The sequence below is a fragment of the Microtus oregoni genome, unplaced genomic scaffold (assembly GCF_018167655.1).
Source record: "Microtus oregoni isolate MIOR12 unplaced genomic scaffold, Mior012 000033F_ref0000390, whole genome shotgun sequence".
In the NCBI taxonomy this organism is placed as follows: Eukaryota; Metazoa; Chordata; class Mammalia; order Rodentia; family Cricetidae; genus Microtus; species Microtus oregoni.
In genome coordinates this window covers 27,203,792-27,227,646 of record NW_024543092.1, presented here as the reverse complement: position 1 = coordinate 27,227,646, position 23,855 = coordinate 27,203,792, and the positions used below count along the sequence as shown (strand labels likewise).

General features: G+C 33.6%; 2 protein-coding genes and 1 pseudogene across 2 annotated transcripts; 1 reads left to right on the top strand and 2 right to left on the bottom strand.

The window, feature by feature from the left end:
* The first annotated feature begins 9,662 nt into the window (after nucleotides 1–9,662).
* LOC121466347 (olfactory receptor 141) lies at nucleotides 9,663–10,589 on the top strand. The gene has a single exon (XM_041680010.1). The coding sequence runs from the start codon at nucleotides 9,663–9,665 to the stop codon at nucleotides 10,587–10,589; it is 927 nt and encodes a 308-aa protein (XP_041535944.1).
* A 2,327-nt stretch (nucleotides 10,590–12,916) lies between these two features.
* Nucleotides 12,917–13,876, bottom strand: LOC121466590 (olfactory receptor 1094-like). The gene is given in 1 exon segment (XM_041680371.1): nucleotides 12,917–13,876. A coding segment is annotated over 1 exon segment (960 nt).
* An 8,766-nt stretch (nucleotides 13,877–22,642) lies between these two features.
* Nucleotides 22,643–23,588, bottom strand: LOC121466609 (annotated as a pseudogene).
* Between the last annotated feature and the right edge of the window lie 267 nt (nucleotides 23,589–23,855).

The window sequence follows — 23,855 nt, the reverse complement described above, 5'->3', positions numbered from 1 at the left end:
CTGTCTCTCTGGAGTAGAAAAGTCCTCTTTATTCTGAGAATGTGGCCTTGGGGGTCATAGGTCAATACTTCTTTCACTTTGGTATAGTGAACGAGCCCTGGTTTCAATTTCTAAAATTAGAAAAACAAATCATGAATCTTTCTTTCTTTGAAGGATTTCAGACAGATCAACTTTCTTAGTTTATGAACAGCCTTCTCACAGAAGACATGGCTGAACCATTTGTGACCGACTGATTGCATTTAATAGGAGACACATGGTGATTTTTGTATTGAAACCTCCGTCTGTCAACAGTACAATAGTTGGAAGCTATTCTTAAAAAAAGAAAACCATTTGTTTTTGTATTCCAAGAAAAGTCTCAGATCTGTGATAGAGATATTTTTAGAGTCAATATTGATGGTAGGGTTAAAAAAATATTTACTGAGTGCTTACACATAATTTCAGAAGGCTAAAATCAAATAAAATAAAAGCATCCAGGTTTTCTGTAATGACAAACAATGCATTTTTCATAAACATACACAAATCAAAACCCTCCTATTTAAATTATATTAATGAAAATTATGTAGACATGAATTAATAGGTACAAATAAATGAAAAACTAATGTGTTTATCATAAATATATGAATTAGCTCAGTTATGTTCATTGTCTTTTTTTTTTCATTTCTCCTACTTAAGGAATCCTTGACATACATGTACAAATGCCCTCTGCACAGTATCAGGAATACCATCTGAGGTAAGTATGTCAAACTACACAACGTGACATGAGACAGTTGACGGTTCAGACTCTGTAGGAAACTCATCTGCAATAGCTGACTCACACAGCTGCAGAAGACAACTCAGCTACATCCCACTTTTTACCTCCACATCTCTGACAAAGCTGAGAAAGGATGATTGTAAGGAATTAGGAACAATATATTTTGAATGAAACTTTCATGTTAATATCTCAGATTTATTACTTATTTACAAAATGATCTGGGAAAACATGATTCTTTTGTATAAAGTAAAAATAAGATGGAATAAAATTACTGATGCCATTATACATTGTTCCATTTTAAAAGCAAAATTTTGTGGAATGTTTGTGATATTTACTAAGACTGTAATATAAAGCCTGAATAAACATACAATAAATTAAAATTTCCTTCAAATCCATAGTATTCATCTATTAATGAGTCACACCAAGTTAACTATTAATATTTACATAATATATATATATATAAAATGACAGCATATCTTAAAATGAAGTCCCATGAGATTATAATCCTTAGTTGCAGTAACATATGTTTTTGATCTTATATGTATACTGTTTAGTCACATCTACTTGCATTTGGGTAATAATGATATTTAGTTAAATTTCCACTATACTTTGATTTAAAAAGTCCTCCATTGACAGATCAATTTGTATCACTCATTTGATCATAAGTTCACTTATAATTTTTTCAGTTGATCAGACTCTTGGTTTTAAAACAAAGATAGTTTGAAACTTGCCAATATACTTTGTTCTACATTAAATTCCACAGAAACCATTGTCCAATTTTAGTTATCTGGTAAGAGTCCCTATAGTTAAAATTAACTGTATTGTTTAGATAGTTTATCACACATGTTCACAACACAAATATTTCTGTATAATATTGAAAAATTTTGATGGATTATAATTACATCTATTCAATGTTATTAGAAGGAATTGCAAAGGTTAAAATGTAGATCCAATAATTTTAACAAATCATGAACAATATTGAAGACAGGCATAAAAATCAATCCCTCAGCTCTCTCAGAACAAATACATTATTCCAGTAGCATCAGAAATACAGAACTCACAGAAAGAAAACAGTGACTTCAGTTTATTATTACAATGCTAATAGAAGGGAGGGATGCGTGTGCCTGTGTGTGATGTGTATTGTCTTCTATAGTCGATATGTTAATATGTATAATAAATGATTCAGTTTACTTTTCTTGAACGTAGAATTGAGACTTAGCCAGACCATGCCAGAGTTAGCAAAGCCAGGATTCAAGCTCAAGCCTCCCTCTTCCTTGATATATACCTTGATATTTCCAGGGAATTTGTGAACTTACTATGTCAATACTCAAAAATCCCTACTTCCTAGAATTAACACAGAATCACATTATTACATATCTGATTGACTTTATGAAGTAGCTAAGTTTATGTAAGAAATTTCAATATAAAGACTGAATGCTTCAATATGGAATCCTTAACATTTAGAAATAATTATGAACTTTTAAAAAAATCGTTTAATAACAATAAGATCCCCAGAAAGCATAAACCAACTTTTGGCTTGAGGTAATTAAGTTTTTTATGCATTTTTCCTAATTTGAGTTATACGCCTCATTTTTATTTCTCTTAATCCCACTTTTCTTATGTAAATAAAAGTAGATTTCCAATCAATGATTTTTTGACCAAAGTAAGACACAATAAGTTTCCTAGGAGACATATGCTTCAATTACAATATACATTTTCTTAAGTAGAATCTTATCAAATTATCTGTTAAAGTAACTTATAAGTTCTTTGCAAAATACCATCCTTCCTGTTATTACAGTGCCAAATGATCATGCTGAAAATGTAAATACAGTATTATATGGATTGAACTTGTTATATTTAGGAACATATGTACATCTACATACATATATGCATTGAATAAAATGAGTAAAAAAGAGGCCATTAATTTGGAGGGGGCAGGGATGGGTATATGAAACGGAATGGAGGAGAAAGAAATGTTGTAATTATGATCTCAAAAATAAAATTTTAAATTTTTACCAAATTTTAAAATAAAAGAAAAATTTCATGTTAAAGCCTATAGAATAATTTCAAATTCAAGAATACAGTTTTTAAACAAATTGTATATGATAGATTCTCCTCTTACTTTGGAAATGATTGTCTCAGTCACACATGGAAAGAAATGAATATTATTCTTCTTACACCAGACTATGGAACTATTCTTGAAGTATACAGGATGCCCAGGGGAGAGAACAGACTGATTCTCTCAGGATAGATAGAAAAGTACCCAGGTGATTTAATTTTCCCATAATAATCAGGTGAATGATTTGCAAGTGAATATGATATAAAATGATTGGCATTGAATAATCTCTCAAAGAAAGTAGAATTTACGTAGTGTCATAAAATAAATATGATAGAAGAAAGTTGCAACTTCAATACTGATGTACTTAGAAAATTGTGTTCAGAAAGTTTGTCTGAAATTTAGTTTATTTACCTTGAAAATATAATTTATATCGCTCAATATTCTATAAAAATTATACATTAAAATCATTTGAAACCACCACATGACAAAATTAAATATGCTTTACAAACTAAGCTTGCTTGAGACTAATTATGCTTCAATTTTAGGTCTTGTGCAAGACAGATTTAAGCTTAATGAAAATAAAGTAGGGGGCAACAAAGGGATGCAGATAAGGTATTTAAGCTTAATGAAAATGAAATAAGGGAGTTAACAAAGGGATGCTTATATGAATATATATTTTAGTAGGAGAATAGAGAATACATAAACATATATTACATGATAAATAGAACCATAATATTAATTATTAGTTTACTATTTTGCATCTTTTTATTTTCTTGGATATCAGTCTTAGTTAGGCTTTTATTGGGGTAAAGAGATACCGTGAGCATGGATACTCATAAAATTGAAAATTTTTTTCTGCTGTGTAGTAATCCATTGTGCAAATGCACCACATTTTCCTTATCCAGTCCTCAGTCGACGGGCATTTAGGTTGTTTGTCATTTCCAGGTTCTGGCTATGACAAACAATGCTGCTATGAACATAGTTGAGAACATATCCTTGTGGTATGATTGAGCATCCTTTGGGTTTATGCCCAAAAGTGGTATTACTGAGTCTTGAGGAAGGTGGTTTCCTAATTTTCTGAGAAATCACCACACTAACATCCAAAGGGGCTGTACCAGCTTGCAGTCCCACCAGCAATGCAGACGTGGTCCCTTTACCCCACATCCTCTCCAGCATAAGTTGTCATCAGTGTTTTTGATCTTGACCATTCTAACAGGTGTAAGATGGAATCTCAGAGTTGTTTTGGTTTGCATTTTTCTGATGGCTAAGGATGCTGAGCATTTCCTTATGTGTCTTTCAGTCGTTTTAGATTCCTTTGTTCAGAGTTCTCTCTTTAGGTCTGTACTCTATTTTATTATTTGATTATTTGTTATTTTGATGACCAATTTCTTGAGTTCTTTGTATATTTTGGAGATCAGAACTAAACAGTATGGTATATAATAATACTCATAGCTGTAGTTTGAACATCGGAAGACGAGGCAGAAAAGGCCACCAAAATTAAACAAGAAAATGTACAATAAAAGTAACAAGTGCAAATGCAATCTACATAAATCAATAACTTTGCTAGATGCTATTAACAATTTATTATGTGCCTTATTAAGACTTAATTTTGTATTTTCTCACCTTTATGGGTTGCAGTTTTCTAATTATTTTGTATAATAATCCACCATTTAACTTTATGTTTATGCTTGTCTTATATGAAATAGTTTAGGGTATAACTTCAACAAAGTAAAAGTACTGAGTTTTAAAAGCCCATAAACCCCTTCATTAAATTTAAGAAAAATGTGGGTGCACCCCTCGTGGTCCTGAGTTCCTTGCTCGTGCTCCGTCTCCTCCTGCTCCTGATTTGGACCTTGAGATTTGTGTCCCGTGCTCCCATGTGGGTCTCTGTCTCTGTCTCCTTTCATCGCCTGATGAAGGTTAATATTTATGAGGATGCCTATGTGTTTGTCTTTGGATTCACCTTCTATTTAGCTTCTCTAGGAACATGAATTATAAGCTCAATGTCCTTTATTTATGGCTAGAAACCAAATATGAGTGAGTACATCCCATGTTCCTCTTTTTGGGTCTGGCTTACCTCACTCAGGATAGTGTTTTCTATTTCCATCCATTTGTATGCAAAATTCAAGAAGTCCTTGTTTTTTTTTTTTTTTAAGACAATGGGGATGTTCTATCGGGAACTCACCAAGGCCAGCTGGCCTAGGTCTGAAAAAGCATGGGATAAATCCGGACTAGCTGAACATAGCGGACAATGAGGAATACTGAGAATTCAAGAACAATCGCAGTGGGTTTTTGATCCTACTGCACGTACTGGCTTTGTGGGAGCCTAGGCAGTTTGGATGCTCACCTTAGGAGACCTGGATAGAGGTGGGCAGTCCTTGGGCTTCCCACAGGTCAGAGAACCCTGATTGCTCTTCGAGCAGATGAGGGAAGGGGACTTGTTCGGTGGAGGGGGAGGGAAATGGGAAGCGGTTGCGGGGACGAGGCAGAAATCCTTAATAAATAAATAAATTTAATAAATAAAAAAAATCAAAAAAAATTTAAGAAAAATGATAATTTGTAGATTACTTTAGCTTACCCGTAATTAACAATTGATTACAACACTGATCATATGTTATTACAAGGTTGAGGAAATTAAGATTCAGGGAAGTGAAATTTATAACAAAGTTTCAATGCCATGTCATACATTTTTTCCATATCTAAAAGTTTTTATGGTAGTAATTCACTATTTTTAAAGTTTATGTCATCATTCTATATTAGATACTATGTAGGTTTTTATATTTTAAAATAATTATTATAATGGAAACTGTGGTGATTTTCTAAGATATTATCTAACTTACTATGAAATCCTGCATCATGTTGTTATTTTTAACCAAAAGCTAATTGGTATATATTCCCAAAGCATCCTCTCCTGGGACTTGCATCAATGTTTGTTTTAATACATATAAATACTGTAAATTAACCATATTTTCTTGCACAAATAAACATGAATTTTCTGGTTCCACAGGTAAGAGAAATCTTAGGTCACTTGCAAAACATTTTTAAGAATTACAATATAGGATCAGAAATTTTCGTACCATAATTTTGGCTATTTTACACAGGGCAAAGCCCTTTAGTTACTGATTATTTCGAGGATTGATAAATTGCTTTCATCCATGTCTCATTTATATAAAATTTCTTCTAAGGGGTGAAAAGCAAGACCCTTTAGTAAATATATAAGATAACAAGTATTTATTATATTCTTGGGCATAAATAAGAATGTTCCAAATTTAATAGTCTGTGCTTTTATTCCCTCAAAGAAGACATACCATTTCAAATAATGAAAAGGGATAGCAGAAATGCTCAGAAAAGTTACACTTAATCTCTCTGCTGTCAAGGTAACCTATACTTTGATAAATAGAGTATCAATAGTCTTACAAAAAATAGAAGCCACTTTGCTTCATCATTTGTTGCTTATGTATATTTCACCTCAATAATCTTAAGTAATTCAATTAAAACAACAATAATGCTTTCCTTAATTCCACAGTGAAAGATGGGAAATTTTATGTAATTTGTAGAATGAGTTTTCTGCTTCCTAATAACTTGGGTTTTACTGGTTTGGATTGCAACATTTTAAAAATCATTTCTTTCCCTTTGTTTTTCTACTCAAAACTCTCGCAAATAACCTCCCATAAGGTTTGTAATATTAATGGACTATTTTTCATTGGTTACTGTTATATCTACAGATTTTTATGTTTACATATACACATACATGTAAATGGATATATTCCTATATACATAAGTATAACCCACTGAGTCTGTATGCATGTTTTCAAGAATGACCATTTGATAATGGTTTACCATAGTTTGAAACATTGTCCTTGTATTTGTAGGCCAGGGTAGGTAACCTGGCACTCACTATGCTGTCAATGATGACTTCAAATTTACAATAATCATCCTGCTTTATCCTTACCGCACTAGGATGACAGACAAAAGAAGGACAACTCACATTCAGCATTATTAAATGATTCAAGGATTGGTTGTTTTTATTTTTATAAATTTCAGTAACTTACCTTTGTATTCATCCTGGTCAGCACACTTAGACCTGTCTTAGGTCAGATGCAGCACATTTACAATTATAATACTAAAAGCAAGTGGAACTCACTATAATGTACCAAACTAAATTGTGGTGATCTGGACCCAGGAATAATGGTTGTGATAATAGCAATAAACCACATATTTTTAAAATTATATTCTTCAATAGATAATGTAAAAATAAAGAGAATAAGATTAATAAATAAAATAGAGTATTCAAAATATTTTGGATCTAATTTTGATAAAGCAATATTGGAATATACATTAATACCAGCATATTCATGTATTGTAAAATAATTAAATATTTGACTTTGTTTTTTGCTCACATATTTTATGATATCTTTTTAATATTTGTATTTTGTATTTAATGTTAGATAATTGATAAATTAACACATGCCACTATAAAACCCCATTTCATATTAATCTTGATTCATCACTCTATCAGGTATGTAACAGGCCCTTCTTTGCAAATTTATCCCCTAATTTAGTCCTTCTGCTTGGCCATCCAACATCACATAGGTTAGTTATTGAAAAACGTTGATAATTTAATGAGGAGCAAATTTTGAGAACTTGTGTTCATGAAGTATTAAAAGAAGACACACTTTGAATTATTATGTTCTATAATTATATCTCTAGGTAGATATTTCAGAGAATCCCTGGAATGTTTATTACTGAGATGATAATTTCTTGTGATTTCTGGTTAGACTGGAAACTATACTTCATACCAATTATCAGGGATTTGTTGTCAAAATATGCTTGTTCATTAGCAATGCAAGTATATTTTGGTAAAAATTCTGGGCAAAGTATTCACAAAAATGTGCATATATATATAAAGTCATGAAAATAAACATTTTTAATGTAGATATAATTCCATTATAGACATCATGTTTTTAATCACTGTCATTAAGAAGTAATTTTGGCATCAATGAATTCTTCATTTTAAAGTTTACATGTGCACTGAATTGCAATTGCTCCAGTCTCTGTAAATCTCATCACTTTTTCTTTCTTACAAAAACAATATTGACATATTTCATGAATTTCCAAAGAAATTTTATGCAATTGTCACTTGCAGGACTTCTTTGTTACCTCAGTAATATACCTTGCCATTTTCTTGTCACTTGAATTATTTTCTAGCTACACACACACACACACACACACACACACACAATTTATATCCACATTATGAAAAGAAATGTGAGTGTTCATCTTTCAAAATATAGCTGATTTTGATAAGCATAACAATATCCATCTCCATCCATTTTTCACATATGATTTTACTTTTAGTTATTGAAGAATGCAATTTTATATATATATATATATATATATATATATATATATATATATATACCATATTTTCTTTATCCATTTATATACTGATGTATGTTTAGGCTGATTCCACTTTTTTGCTTTTATGAATAGTAAATCAAGAAACATAAATATTCAGTTATCTCTATGGCAGGACAAGGAGACCTTTGAGAAATTTGAACAGGGTTAGTATATTAGATCATATGTCAATCAGCATTCAGATTTTACAAAAACATCATACAAATTTTCATTGTAGTTGCAAGTACTTCTTCACCTACTAAATTTTTTAAGTATTCTTTCTCGAGTTAATGCTGTCATCTATTTTCTTCTTGATAGCCATCTGACCCTGCTAAGACAGAATCTCAAATCAATTTCAATTTTCATCTTCCTTCCTGCCTAAAATGTTGAAAAGTGTTTTAACTCATTTTGATCATTTATATTTCTTTCTTTCAGAACTATCTATTCCTTGGTTCATTTATTTTATGAAAGGCTTGATTCATTGACATATTGTGGATATTCTGTATAATTTTTAGATATTAATGATCACTATGTAACAAATAAAGAACAAATATTAGGGCTATAAAGGATGTAGATGTTCTTCCTTCTGATTATTATTTCCATTGTTGAACAAAGCTATTTAACTTCCTATGATTCTGTCAGTTACATAGATTATATTCTATGCTATGAGAGCTCTTTTCAGAATGTTTTTGACTGAATCTCGAAGCATTTCCCCTGCATTTTCCTCTAACATTTTCTGTATTTATTATATTATTCTGTATTTATTTCATATATTATATTATAATACCCGATGCATTTAGAATTATTTTTGAGTTAAGTAAGATTGGTGTATAATTTCATTCTATTTACATGTGAGTGTCACTTTCTCCTATCACCACCCGCAGAAGAATATTGGTTCTTATATTTTTGGATGTCTTTGTTAAAAGTTTCAATATGCTTTATTGAACACACACACACACACGCACACACACACATATATGTATATTCTATGTCTTTTTCTATTCAGTTAATTTATATACATAGAATGTAGTGGTACACACTGTCTTTGATATTTATGGTTTTGTAATACACTTTGAGATCATGTATTGTGATAAATTCACCCTTGTTTTTTGGGAGAACATCTTAGTGTTGTTCAGAGAGAGAGTTTTGTTCCCCCTTTTAATTTAGTATTGTTTTGTTTTAGTCTGTGAAGAATGTCACTTAAATTTTGATGGTGATGGCCTTGTGCCAATAGAAACTTTAAGTAGTGTGTCCATCACCACAATATTAAAAATATTATATTCTATTTCATTGTGTATACGTGGCATATAATATCACTGTGTAACCATTTTCTTCTAGACCCTGAGTATATGAAGACATGATCTATGATCATTAACTCCCGTTACTATCTGTTGTTCTCATTGGACTGTGAACAGTAAACCAAGTATCTTCAATATTGCTTTATGAGATTCCAACATGAAGAACACCACAGAAGCAACTACATTTATTCTCAAGGGACTCACTGACAACACTGAACTACAGATCATTCTCTTTTTCCTCTTTCTAGCGATATACCTCTTTACCCTAATAGGAAATGTAGGACTAATTGTTTTAGTCATTGGAGATCCACAACTCCACACTCCCATGTACTGCTTCCTCAGTGTACTGTCTTCTGTGGATGCCTGCTATTCCTCAGATATCACACCAAATATGTTAGTAGGTTTTATGTCAAAAAACAAAATTATTTCATTCCATGGCTGTGCAGTACAGATGTTTCTTGCTGTTACATTTGGAACAACAGAATGCTTTCTTTTAGCAGCAATGGCTTATGATCGCTATGTAGCCATTCACAACCCACTCATGTATGCAGCAAGCATGTCTCCTAGAGTCTATGTGTCACTCATCATTGCTTCCTATGCTGGTGGAATTCTACATGCTGTTATCCACACAGTGGCCACATTCAGCCTGTCTTTCTGTTGTTCCAATGAAATTAGACATATATTTTGTGATATACCTCCTCTACTTGCCATTTCCTGCTCTGACACGTATGTAAATGAGCTCCTGCTCTTCTTCTTTGTGAGTTCCATAGAACTCGTCACCATCCTGGTCATTCTGGTCTCCTATGCTTTCATCTTCTTGACAATTTTAAAGATGAATTCAGCTGAAGGGAGGAGGAAAGTGTTCTCCACATGTGGAGCTCACCTCACTGCTGTTTCGATTTTTTATGGCACTATCCTCTTCATGTATGTAAGACCTAGTTCCAGTTATTCCTTGGAACATGATATGATAGTGTCATCATTTTACACCATTGGGATTCCGATGCTCAATCCCATCATCTACAGTCTGAGGAACAAAGATGTAAAAGAGGCAATGAGAAGAGTATTGAGAAAAAAATCATATTAAATATTAAATTAAAAAAACTAAACTACATTTTCAGTTTATCTTTATGACATGTTCTAAATAAACACTTTTCATATATTTTAGTACTTATTTTCCATTGAATTTTCTTCTCTGATAATACATTCTAACATAAAATCACCGTTGCTTATGACTGCTTATACCAGGTGAACTGACCTACAAGAGTCAAGGCAATTCTCCCAACCCATCACCCATCTCAACATAGAAGCTCTGTGATTACAAATGCATGTTGTCATCTTTGGTTTTATGTGTATTTTAGGGATTCAAGTTCAGAAAAAAACTGAAATTAAATAAAATACTCTCTGTGATTATGGGAATTGATAGGCCCACCTATGGTACACAAAATAAGATAATGACTCACTTTCTCCCAGAATCTTTCAGCAACAAACAATTCATTATTTAAGACTAACCTAATCACTCATTCCCTGACTAAATCCAATCTCAGGACAGTTGGTTAAGTCTATAACAGTCAGAACAATATTGCACCTATGGGTATATCTTACCTAGAAGGTTGCCATTGCAATTTTCAGAGTTAACAGCTGTTTAATAATGTCGATGCCTATTCTCCCTTATTAGCCTGCATAGATAGATCTCTTGCAATAATTAAGTTATGAAGTAGAGAGAAGCTATTCAGAACAACTATAGCTTGATTTTTCCATATGATAATATTGTGGGTCCTAGGTTGCCTTCAGGAATTGGGTCTTATTGTATAATTCTGGTGTACAGGCAAGAGGAATAACAAGAACCTATGTTCTTTTGGAGCCTCTGTGTCCTTTGTAACTAATGACGCTTATGTGTGTATCCCACATCTGACTATATAACCCAAAGCTTATAGAAACATCATTATCCAGCTATGCAGGATCCCTTTGTTCTAATTATTTTTAAATGTGTATTAGCTGGATATTGGCTTTAGGTTTCCATATTGGCTTTTCCTACACCACTTAGGTACAGCACCCTCACTCCATGCCTACTGGTTTTTCTCATTTGCCAAATTTCCTCCTACGTTTAATTTTACCTTTATTCTTTCATGTCTTCTTTGCTCAGTGCAAACTCCTAACTGGCTTCTTTCCAATTTCCTCTCATGCACATCTGTGTTTACACTCAAAGTAGAACCCACATGCTAGAGTTAACATGTAGCAATTGTCTTTCTAGGACTGGGTCAACTCACTCAGTACACTTTTCTGAGCAAAACTTTCTTGTCAGTGGAAATAAATGGGCTGTTCCTGCATGATAGATCAAAGGAAAAGCGAAACTGATGTCAAGTAATTGTTTTCATGGATCTCAAAATCACACTTTAGCTTTCAATAGGAATATTCCATTACATATAAAATATATATGTGAGCATATAAATATGTGTGTATGTGCGAGTGTGGTTTTCTAGCAAAACCCCATGAATTTGGAAGAGTGAGGAAGAACATATAGGAGGGTTTGTTGGGAGGAAAGGTAAGGGATAGTGATATAATTATACTACATATCAAAAAGCAGAAGAAACAAATTTAAAAATGAAGATAATCATAGTCCACGGAGAAACAACCAACAAAAATATAGAAAAAAAAACCAGTATGGGTTTATGAAATGACTAAGTAGATAAAGGTGCTTGATAACAGAAAGATATTGGCACTGAGCACATGAGTTTTATCTCTGTGATATCAATGGTGGAGGGAAAGAATAGATCCCTGTCCCCAAGCTGTCTTCTGACTTTTCCCCATGTACCATGGCATGCAAACACACACAGACACACAATGAATAAATGTAACAAATGATTTTTAAAGTCATGTTGTTTAATTAAAATGTTGTATTCAGATTTTTGGTTTATTTGAAAGAAAAAATAAATCTGGAGGCAAAGAAGTGTTTCATTGCAAGAAATGTGACTTTATTCACAAAATCACTTCTCAAGTAGTCATCCTATGAAAAAGTTTTCATTCTGGTTAAAAAAAAAATGCTTTAAGAATCCCTATATGAGGACTCTGCATTTGGGATTGTTACATAGTGCTTGCTAACAGTTTATCATAAGTTACACAAGAATCATTTAATCACAGGGTCCTGAGTACCCAATTTCTTCTTAAGTATAGCAAAATTAACTATGTCTTTCTGACCAAGAACAATATTCACATAAAAATATTTATTTAAATTTTATCAAAATTATTTGGTATGCAGGAGAAAGAATTCGCTTTTAAAATAATGTTACCTGAGAGAGAGAAAGATAATTGATGTCTTAAAATAATTTCTAACACATAACATACTACTAATTAAAGTCATGACATGTTTGTAATTTGTAACTATGCATATTTCATGCAAACATGGATTAACGACTAATTTTTCCACAATTTCTTCATTGCTGCTTTTACATCTTTGTTCCTTAGACTGTAGATGATGGGATTCAGCATGGGAATCACAATTGTGTAAAATATTGACACTACCATGTCATGGTTTGACGCATAGCTGGAACTTGGCTTCATATAACTAAAGAGGATTGTACCATGGTAAATAGACACTCCAGTGAGGTGGGAGCCACATGTAGAGAACACTTTTCTTCTACTCTCAGCAGAGTGCATGTTCAGAATGGCAAAAAGAATGAATCCATAGGAGATCAGAACAATCAGGATGGTAATGATCTCAATCAAGCCCACCAAATATAAGAGTAGAAGCTTATTGATGTGTGTATCAGAACAAGAGAGAGCAAGCAGTGGTGGAATGTCACAGAAGACATGCCTAATTTCATTAGATCTGCAGAAGGACAGACTGAAAGTGGCCACTGTGTGTGTAGCACCATGCAGAGCTCCAATGGCATAGGAAGCAACAATAAGTGGTACATAGACTCTGGGTGACATGGTTACTGCATATAGAAGTGGATTGTAGATGGCTACATAGCGGTCATATGCCATTGCTGCCAGCAGAAGGGATTCTGTGGTCCCTAAAGTAACAAAGAGAAACATCTGTGTTGCACATCCAAGGAATGAGATGGATTTATCTTCTTCCAGGAAGTTGACCAACATTTTGGGGGTAACAGCTGTAGAATAGCAGGCATCCAAGAAAGACAAAACACTAAGGAAGTAGTACATGGGGTTGTGTAGCCGAGAATCCCCAATGACCAAAATTACCAGTCCAAAGTTTCCTATCAGAGTGAAAAGATAGATAGCAAGAAACAGTAAAAATAGGAGGACCTGCAGTTCAACATCTTCTGTGAAGCCCAAGAGTATAAACATGGTAGCTTCTGTCACATTCTGTAAGGGAATTTTGAGGATATCCATAGCTGATTCCAATCATTCCATTTTGGTTTCCGTTTATATATTGCACATATAAAAAATCCCATATAAAAAACTGTCTCATTGTATCTATGTTTGGTTCTTAGGGCATAGTGACATCCTTGGTAATAATGGCATGGGAAACGTCAAGTAAATTTTATGAAAGCAGACAGATCTTACTATATGAGGTAAAAAAAAAAAGATAATTACACTTACTAGTTAAATATAAATTTATAAAGTTAAAGGTCCAACAGTTAAAACAGATTTTTATACAAATAATTGTCCATTTGTGTCTTCAAATTATAGTTTTACATTTTTGTGTTTTATTATGCTACATTTTTATTTTAAAATACTATATTTATGTACATGTGCATGATTTCAATATCTTGAATTGAAATAGAACTGTATCACACCCCAACCTTTTTTTCCAAGCCACTTTCAGGTATTTTACCTCCAAAGTTCTCAATGTCCTCCAACCCTAACGCTAGACTTGAGGGCCTATTTTTTTATTGTTTATACAAACATAAATATGTACAACCTCTGGGCCCATTTTTGTTGTTTGCGTATATATGCTTTCTGGGATGGTCACTCAGCTTTGGACAACCTATGTGGGCCTATTTACAGGGAGAGGCTAATCCTTCTTCCTGCATTAATAAGCCAGTTGTAGATCTGTCTAGGAGAAGCATCCCATGAAAATTTAGCCTCTTCCATTTAACATGTCCATTCATATTACCATTGGCTATGTCCTGTTTGTGCAGCTATTTTGATTATCAAAGACACACAAAAAAAGGAGTAAATTCAAATTATTATAATGTAAAGTACACACCTGTGTAATAGTCCTTATTGTGCTACAAATACACCTAACATTATTTGTTAACATTTCAGGTTTTTAAACACGAGAATCCACACTCTATCACAGTTAAATTTTAAAATAAAAATTTATAGTAAAATTATAAATAATAATTTAAAAAAATCCCTTGGCTCTCTATTAAAAATCTCAAGAAAACACAACCCATTGAGCCTAGTAAACATTCCTGGGCTGATTTCTGCATAGTCATCCTGTTTTTGTTTTTGTTTTTATTTTTTTCAGCCTGTCACAGGTCAAGAGTTTATAAAATATTAAAAGCACATGCAGAGGGTAGAAGAGTGATTTAGTCAGGTACATTAAAAATCTGAAGTGTGGTAAAGCTTGCCAATTTTACTGAACTTTCATATCAATTTAAGGAAAAATAGAATTTTTATAATTTAGATCAAGCCAGAAATGATGTAGGTATATTTTCCCAGATAGATCTTCAGAGTCTACATAAATATTTTGTTCTAGTCCATAGAGTACTTTTGTAAATGTGTTTTACTAAACAATAACTGTTTATTCTCTTCTTAGAAGATTTCAAAGTAACATATAAACATGTAATCAGTTTATGTAAACACAGATAATTTAAATATTAACATCAGAATACGTGGAGGTAGTTTAATACAAAATGTTGTTATTGATAGTAATTTTAATAATTATTTAATTGTACAAATATGCTAGGTATACATTCATGGACTCAGAAAATGAGACTTAAAATATTCTTGTTATCTCTCCTTTCTCCCTTTCTTTATCTCTCAAAATTGGTAAAGGAATTTATTCACAAACGTTTACTTAGTAGGTAAGATACAAATAAGAAGTTATCAAATTAATAGAAGTATAGTGAAAATAATTATTAATGTAAATGAGGTTTCCAAATTTATTAATAGTTTTTTTAATAAGCATAAGAAAATACATGTTAATTGCTATGCACTAGAGGAGTGCCATCTATAATGTAATGCTATGATTTTATTTCTCCTCTAAGGTCTAAAATAAAGAGACTGTAAAGGATTAAGAACTGCATTTAGAGTCTAATTCCTGATGTTAAAATCTCATAGACAGGTCTCACTGATCAACAATGTGTGCTTCAAAAATTCTGATTTCATAGTCTCACTTGACTCTTTACCACATGGACACAGACAATTGCAGTGAAAGATTTTATGGATCCATTACAACATATTTTCCAGAATAAAAATTAATATTTGCAGTACACATAACTCTAAATTTTAAATCTGAAATTTCATTCATATAGTGAAATGCTAAGGGCAAATAAAGTAACTTTTCAAATAAAACATTAAATAATTAAGGAAGCACACGCATTAAAAACATATATAATATATCTTATCTTGACATTAAATATAATGACTGTCTAAATTATTGTGTAAGAAGCCTCATCTATCTCAGTCACATTTTTGGCCTAGGAATATGTCAGTTAAATAATATGGATTTCCTTATTGCAATATTTTGACCAAAATATTTTTAGTTAGTATTGTTTTCATATTGATTGGAAAACAAGAATATGTGGTCCGAAATGATGCAACCGTTATTTCCAATCATGATTTATTAGAGAATTTAGTGAGAAACTATAAGAAATGTAGACATAATTGACAATACTAAAGCATGCTAGTTTTTCTCAAGATTAAATCTGAAAATTTTATTTCTCTCAAGTTACATTTATGGATAGTAATAATTTTATACCTTACATTTGCTAATAGTCTCTCTAATTTCTTTTATTATAAGTGAAAAATTTATGTAGAAGGAATTTTAACTACAATATCCTCAATTACATATAATTTAAAAATAAGTTTCTCAATTCTCATGATCATATTCATGCTAATAATATTGGAAAGACTAAAACCAAGTGAATATAAGAGCAAAATGTATCTACACGATGTGGAACTATTGTAATATGTTACAAAATATGTGTTCATTTTTATTATTTTGTCTACTTAAGAACTTATGAAAACATAGTGTAATATAAACTTATACAAAAGGATACTAAGTATCAACTAAATGTACAATGTAACCTTGTCAGACCTTATCTAATAGACAAAGCAGCATTCAATATTTCAGTTCCCTGAAACAGACTTTCTTCATGACCATACTATGTCTTCATGGTCTACTGCTATACTTGAAATATCACTCTATAAAAATAAAAGAAGATAGCATTTCTCTTTGGCTTATTAAATGGAGGATACTACATTTAAATAAACTGCACAGTTTAGAAATAAATAGCTAAAAGTACATTTAAATATATAACCAGTTAAAATGCACAAGATTCAAATAACAATGTTAGAAATCAAAATAAAAGAAAACTGAATCAGAAAAAAAGATGCTATGCATAAAAAACTCATATGAAGCTCATTTTTGTCCTAATTGGTTTCATTCATTAAAAATATGTAGCTTCTAACGTATAGCAAAATATAAGTAGTAATTCAGCTCTTTCCCTTTCTCTTCTCAGAAGACTGATTCAGTTTTCAACACAACTCTGTTTAATTTGGTTTTCCATATCATAGTTACGTATTTAGACTCGTTCTAGAACTTGAAACCAATTGTAACATTTAAAACATTTTATGTTTTAAATTTAATGTTACCAATTTTAACATTTAAAACTCTTTGCTTACTTACAAAAATGAACTGCTTGGTCAATTAGAAAGTGCTCTGGATGCAATGCATATGGGGTTTTAAGTCATCTTGTCCATCTCTTAAGGGCCATGGTAATGCCCCTGGGATGATCAATGTACTTATGGTTTAGAAACTTACAATTTAGTCAATAGTAAACAAGTTGAATGTTCCTAGAAAAACAGAGTAAGTCCTGAAAATGATGACTTAGAGGCAATTTGGTCAGTGTTTAAATTAAATATCCTCTCAAATGGGAAAATTGAGTAACTCATAAAAGCCAAATTTTCAACTTTAACTCTAATAACCTGTGACACTTTATTATTATTATTAACATATTATAATTCACATAGAATATTAAGAAAATAACTCAGAAAGAAGAGTACATTGATTAAGCTTAGTGAAGAAGTGAAGGACATGCAAACTATATAGTACAAAGCACGGCTGAAGTAAATACAAAACAGGAACGGTGGAACCCATCCATGAATACATTCAATTTGGGTTCTTTGATATCAAGAATCATTACACAACTTTTATTAAATATATTTTCATGTAAAAAATTTAATCCATTTGAAACAGGTGACAGTTTCTCCTGTCTCGTGTCCTCCATGTCCTTGCCCTGCCCTGCCTCCCCACAAATCAACCTCTTTTTTTTTCTGTTCAGGAAAGGACAGGATTCAGTGGATATCACAAAACATAGCATATAAAGATGCAGTAAGTCTAAGCACCTCCCCATGCATTAGGATTTGACAAAGAAATCCAATATGAGGAATACGGTCCCAAAACCCTTTAAGAGAGAGAGACAGCCCTTGCTTCCACACGAAGACTAAGCTACACAACTGTAACATACATGCAGAATGTCTATCAGTGCCATACAGGCTCCCTGGTTGTCAGTTCAGTCACTGTGAGCCCAGGTTAGATTGTGTTGGTTTACTTCTGGTGTCCTTGACCCTCTTGTTTTTACAATCTGTGGTCCCCTCTTGTACAGGATCCCTAAACTCCACCTAATGTTTGGCTGTGGGTCTGCACTCTTTTCAATCAGTTACTGGATGGAGGCTCTCCATGACAATAGGGCTAAACACCAATCTGAGTCATACCAGAGAATCGTTAGACATTATTATTATTATTGCATTTTTTTCTCCAGTCATGTTTGGTTATATCCTAGGCTATAGGTTATCCAGCCTCTAGTTTTTTGTGCTTCAGAAAATGTCAGGGCTGAGATTACTCTGCTGGCATGGGTTTCAGTCTAGACCAGTTGTTAGTTGACTATTCCCTCAACCTGCAGACTACACTTACCCCAGCAAAATCAATAAGCAGGACAGAATATACGTTGAAGATTATGTGGATTGGTTGGTTTTCCTTCCCCAAAGCAATGTATCTTACCCTTTCTGATGAGTGAATGAGGGTTGGGTGGAAAGAATTAGGTGGAGGGAATAGGAGGAAGGGAGGAAGTGGGAACTGAAATTGGTATGTAAAATGAAAAATAAAAGATAGTTTAAGCCAGCTACACTGAACATTATAGAAGAGAATGTGGGAAGTACACTTGAACACATTGGCACAGGAGACCGCTTCCTAAATTTAAGCCCAGCAGTACAGACACTGATAGAAACAATTAGTAAATGGGACCTCCTGAAACTGAAGAGCTTTTGTAAAGCAAAGGACATGGTCAACAAGACAAAATGGCAGCCTACAGAATTGGAAAAGATCTTCACTAAACCCACATCAGACAAAGATCTGATCTCCAAAATATACAAAGAACTCAAGAAATTGGTCATAAAATAAACACATAATCCAATAATTTTTTTTAAAATGGAGTATAGACCTAAACAGAGAACAAAGGAATCTAAAATGGCTGAAAGACACTTAAGGAAATGTTCAAAATCCTTAGTCATCAGCGAAATGCAAATCAAAACAACTCTGAGATTCCATCTTACTCCTGTAAGAATGGCCAAGATCAAAAATACTGATGACAACTTATGCTGGAGAGGTTGTGGAGAAAAGGGAACACTTCTGCATTGCTGATGGGAATTCAAGCTGGTTCAACCCTTTTGGATGTCAGTGGCATTTCTCAGAAAATTAGGAAACAACCTTCCTCAACACCACTTTGGGTATATATCCAAAGGATGCCTAATTGAGCCACAAGTACATATCCTCAACTATGTTCATAGCAGCTTTATTTGTTATGGCCAGAACCTGGAAACAACCTAAATGCCCTTCAACCAAAGAATGGATAAAAGAAAAATGTGGTACATTTGTGCAATGGAGTACCTCACACCAAATAAAATAAAAACATTTTGAATTTAGCAGGAAAATGGATGGAGCTAAAAAAAAACGTTATTTTGAGTGATGTAACCCAGACACAGAAAGACAATTATCATATATACTCACCCAAAGGTGGTTTTTAAACACAAAGCAAAGAAAACCAGCCTACAAAACACAATCCCAGAGAACTATGACAACAATGAGGACCCTAAGAGAGACTTACATAGATCTAATCTACATGGGAAGTAGAAAAAGACAAGATCTCCTGAATAAAATGGGAGGATGGGAACCTTTGGGGAGGGTTGAAGTGGGGAGGGGAGAGGCAGGGAGTGGGGCAGAGAAAAATGTAGAGTCCAATAAAAATCAATATAAAAGAAATTATATTAAAAAGAAGTAAAAGGGGGAGGATTCATTTGGAAGTATTGAAAAACATACATTTTAGACTGTAGATTTTAGTTTCTTCTATAGTTACTTTTCCATTTCAAATAAATATATTATCTGAAAAAACAAACAACAAACACAGACATAGAATACAGAAGATTATTAGGATACATACATGTGTGTCTTTGAAGAAAATGGAAACAAAAAATAACAAATGATCATTTATTAAAGAATTTATTTTAAAATTATTTTACACACAAATATTTATACTATAAAAAGAAACTTAACTGTAGGTATTGCATTTAAGTGTAAGAATTGTAAGGGTGTCAAAAGTTTAATAGCTGCACACAAAAGCAACAGTACTGCAGGCATATTTTGAGTTGATCGATTTACAGTATGCCATGTCTAAAAAACCTAAGTAGGCAGTGCTGATCTTCCCCATTCATTGAGAAGACAGTCGTCTCAGTTTGCTGTGGTAAGAGGGCATCAAATAACACAATTTCAAATTAATAGATAATGCTACAAAACAGTACAGAGGAATTTTGCTTCTGTGTGACTCACACTGACAAAGCCTCATTTATTGACTAGACTAAGAAAATGTCCAACCTTCCTTTATCCCAATCCTCCTGCTTTCCCAAGGCCCGACCTCCTTCATAGCAGTACTATTTGTAATAGCCAGAACCTGGAAACAACCTAGATGCCCTTCAATGGAAGAATGGATGAAGAAAGTATGGAATATATACACGCTAGAGTACTACGCTGCGGTAAAAAACAATGACTTCTCGAATTTTGCAGGCAAATGGATGGAAATAGAAAACACTATCCTGAGTGAGGTGTCCCAGACCCAAAAAGATGAACATGGGATGTACTCGCTCATAATTGGTTTCTAGCCATAAATTAGGGCCACGGAGTCTACAATAGGTGAACCTAAAGAAGCTAAGTAAGAAGGTGAACCCAAGGAAAAACATATAGTTATCCTCTTGGCTAAGGGAAGTAGACCCAATTGCCGGGGAGAAAATTAGGATTTTGGGGGTGGGGTGGGATGGGGGTAAGGGGAGATGGGGAGAGAAAAGGTAGAAGGGAAGGAGGAGGGACTTGGGGAATCAGGAGAATTGGGATAAAGGAAAGGTGGATAGGGGAGCACGGAACCACAATTCTTAGTTAAGGGAACCACTTTAGGGTGAGCAAGAGATTTGACCCTAGAGGGGCTCCCAAGTGCCCAACATGAGGTTCCCAGTTAGTTCCTTGGGTAGCTGAGGACTGGGAACCTGAAATGACCCTATCCGAGAGCAATACTGACGAATATCTTGCATATCATCATAGAACCTTCATCTGGTGATGGATGGAGACAGAGACAGAGACCCACACTGGAGCACTGGACTGAGCTCCCAAGGTCCCAATGAGGAGCAGAAGGAGGGAGAACATGAGCAAAGAAGTCGGGACCACGAGGCGTGCACCCACCCACTGAGACAGTGGAGCTGATCTACTGGGAGCTCACCAAGGCCAGCTGGACTGTGACTGAAAAAGCATGGGATAAAGCCAGACTCTCTGAACATGGCGAACAATGAGGGCTGATGAGACGCCAAGGACAATGGCACGGGGTTTTGATCCTACTTAATGTGCTGGCTTTGTGGAAGCCTAGCCAGTTTGGATGTTCACCTTCCTAGATATGGACGGAGGGGGGAGGACCTAGGACTTGCCACAGGGCAGGGAACCTGGACCGCTCTGTGGACTGGAGAGGGAGGGGGAGAGGAGTGGGGGGAGGGGTAGAAGGTGGGAGAAGGGGGAGAAGGGTGGGAGGAGGGGGAGGGAGATGGGAGGATGGGAGGAGGTGGAAACTTGTTTTTTGTTTATGTTTTTTTTCTTCTTTTCTTAATAAAAAAATTATAAAAAAAAAAAAAAAAAAAAAAGAAAATGCTTTGGTCAATAACTTTTAGTGTTTCTGTCTTTAAAAGTTTTTAAGATTGTGGCCTACACATTACAATTTAAAGCACAATAATTTCAGCTATACCTTAACACTACTTCATAATTTTGTATAAATTTCAAAATTTGAAACAATGGAATATATTCTTTTTAGGGAAACAACATGATTGTGAATTAAATAATCTGAAAGTAATTTATAAAATTCCAGTGGATATTCTTCAAAAACTGATATTGAACATTTAAAATATGTCAGGAATCGAGTCTCTTAATGATGATAAACACCATTATTGGTTCCTTAAGTACATTACTTCCATTATCTTATCACATATATCCGGAGTTACTATTTATCTCTTACTGTTGAAAAAATTGAAAACTAATTTAGCTTCTTATAAAGAAACTTTTAACAAACAGGATCTTGCACATTATAAGATGCATGATTTATGAAACTATTGCTTTGTTGAAATTATGTTTACATCATATCTATAGAAATGCTCAATGAGTATGTATCTTTATATGATACGACTCTAAGAATTTGAAACACATTTTCATCCTATACAAACTAGTATTCTTTAAAAATAAAAAAATAGACGTTAGTATATGTTCCTTGAAATTCAGTGAGGAAAACTGAAATTTAAAACATCAGTCCTGCCAGTTCCCCACTTATGTACAAGAAAAGACACACAGAAATAGAAATAGAAAGTTAATTTTAACTTTTTAAAGACGGTCACAGTCGAAAACAATGAGACTGCTTACTTTCAGTCTTATTTTATCTTCCTGGATCCTTGTCTCTTCTTCACTAATCTAAGAACAGCACCATTCACGTCTTTGTTCCTGAGACTGCAAATGAGTGGGTTCAGCATAGGGATCACAATTGTATAGAAAACAGAAGCTACTTGATCCTTTCCCAGGGAGTAGGACTTGCTTGGTTTTAAATAAGTAAAGACCAGAGTGCTGTAGAAGACAGTTACTCCGAGGAGGTGAGAAGCACAAGTGGAGAAGGCCTTTTGCTTTCCTGAAGTGGAATTGATCTTCAAAATAGTAGAAAGAACAAACATATAGGATACAAATATTGTGATAAGGGAAACAAGAAGGGTTGAACCGGCAAAGATGAATATAATTATTTCCACTACATTTGTGTCACTGCAGGACAGAGATAAAAGTGGAGATGAGTCACAGTAAAAATGATGGATGATGTTGGACTTGCAGAAATGTAGTGTAATCATGGAAAACAGTGACAGAGGAATCCACAGTTCCAATCATGTAGGATCCAGTGAGCAGAGCAAGGCAGCATCGTGAAGACATAATGATAGGATAATGTAAAGGTTTGCAGATAGCTATGTAGCGATCATAGGCCATTGAAGAAAGCAGAAAACATTCAGTAGATGCCAAGAGGATAAAAATGTACAGTTGGGTGAAACAACCTATAAAGGAAATGCTCTTGTTTGAAGTCAGCAGGTTCTCTAAGGTTTTAGGTGTGATGGCAGTCGAGTAACTGAGGTCAACAAATGATAGATGGATGAGAAAAAAATACATTGGAGTGTGAAGCTGGACATCAACGCAAATGATCAGCATCATGCCTGTGTTCCCCAGCACAGTTACCATGTATATCAGGAGAAACAGCACAGAGAGGACTAGCTGGAGATCTTTGGAATCTGTCAGTCCCAAGAGGATGAAGTCTGGTTTACTTGTGTGATTCCAGGTGTTCATAGTGAATGACCCTAAATGATGAGAAATCAAAGGTAATGCATAGTTTCTGATGACATAGAAGTTTTTTCTGCGTGTTTGTCACTGTACTTTTTTTAATATTTTATAGAACTGTAAACAGATTTTCAAAAAGAAGTACTAAGTGACAATCATTTATATCATAAGTGATAATATGTGTTATAATTCCAAGAAAACTTGTGCTAGTCTAAACTTCTTTTTATATGTTTAACCTGCATGAACTGTTATCGTGGAAATGGTAATAATATCCCC

Bases quoted from the DNA above. Each gene is read 5' to 3' on its own strand.
- LOC121466347 (XM_041680010.1), top strand. From the start codon at position 9,663: ATGAAGAACACCACAGAAGCAACTACATTTATTCTCAAGGGACTCACT.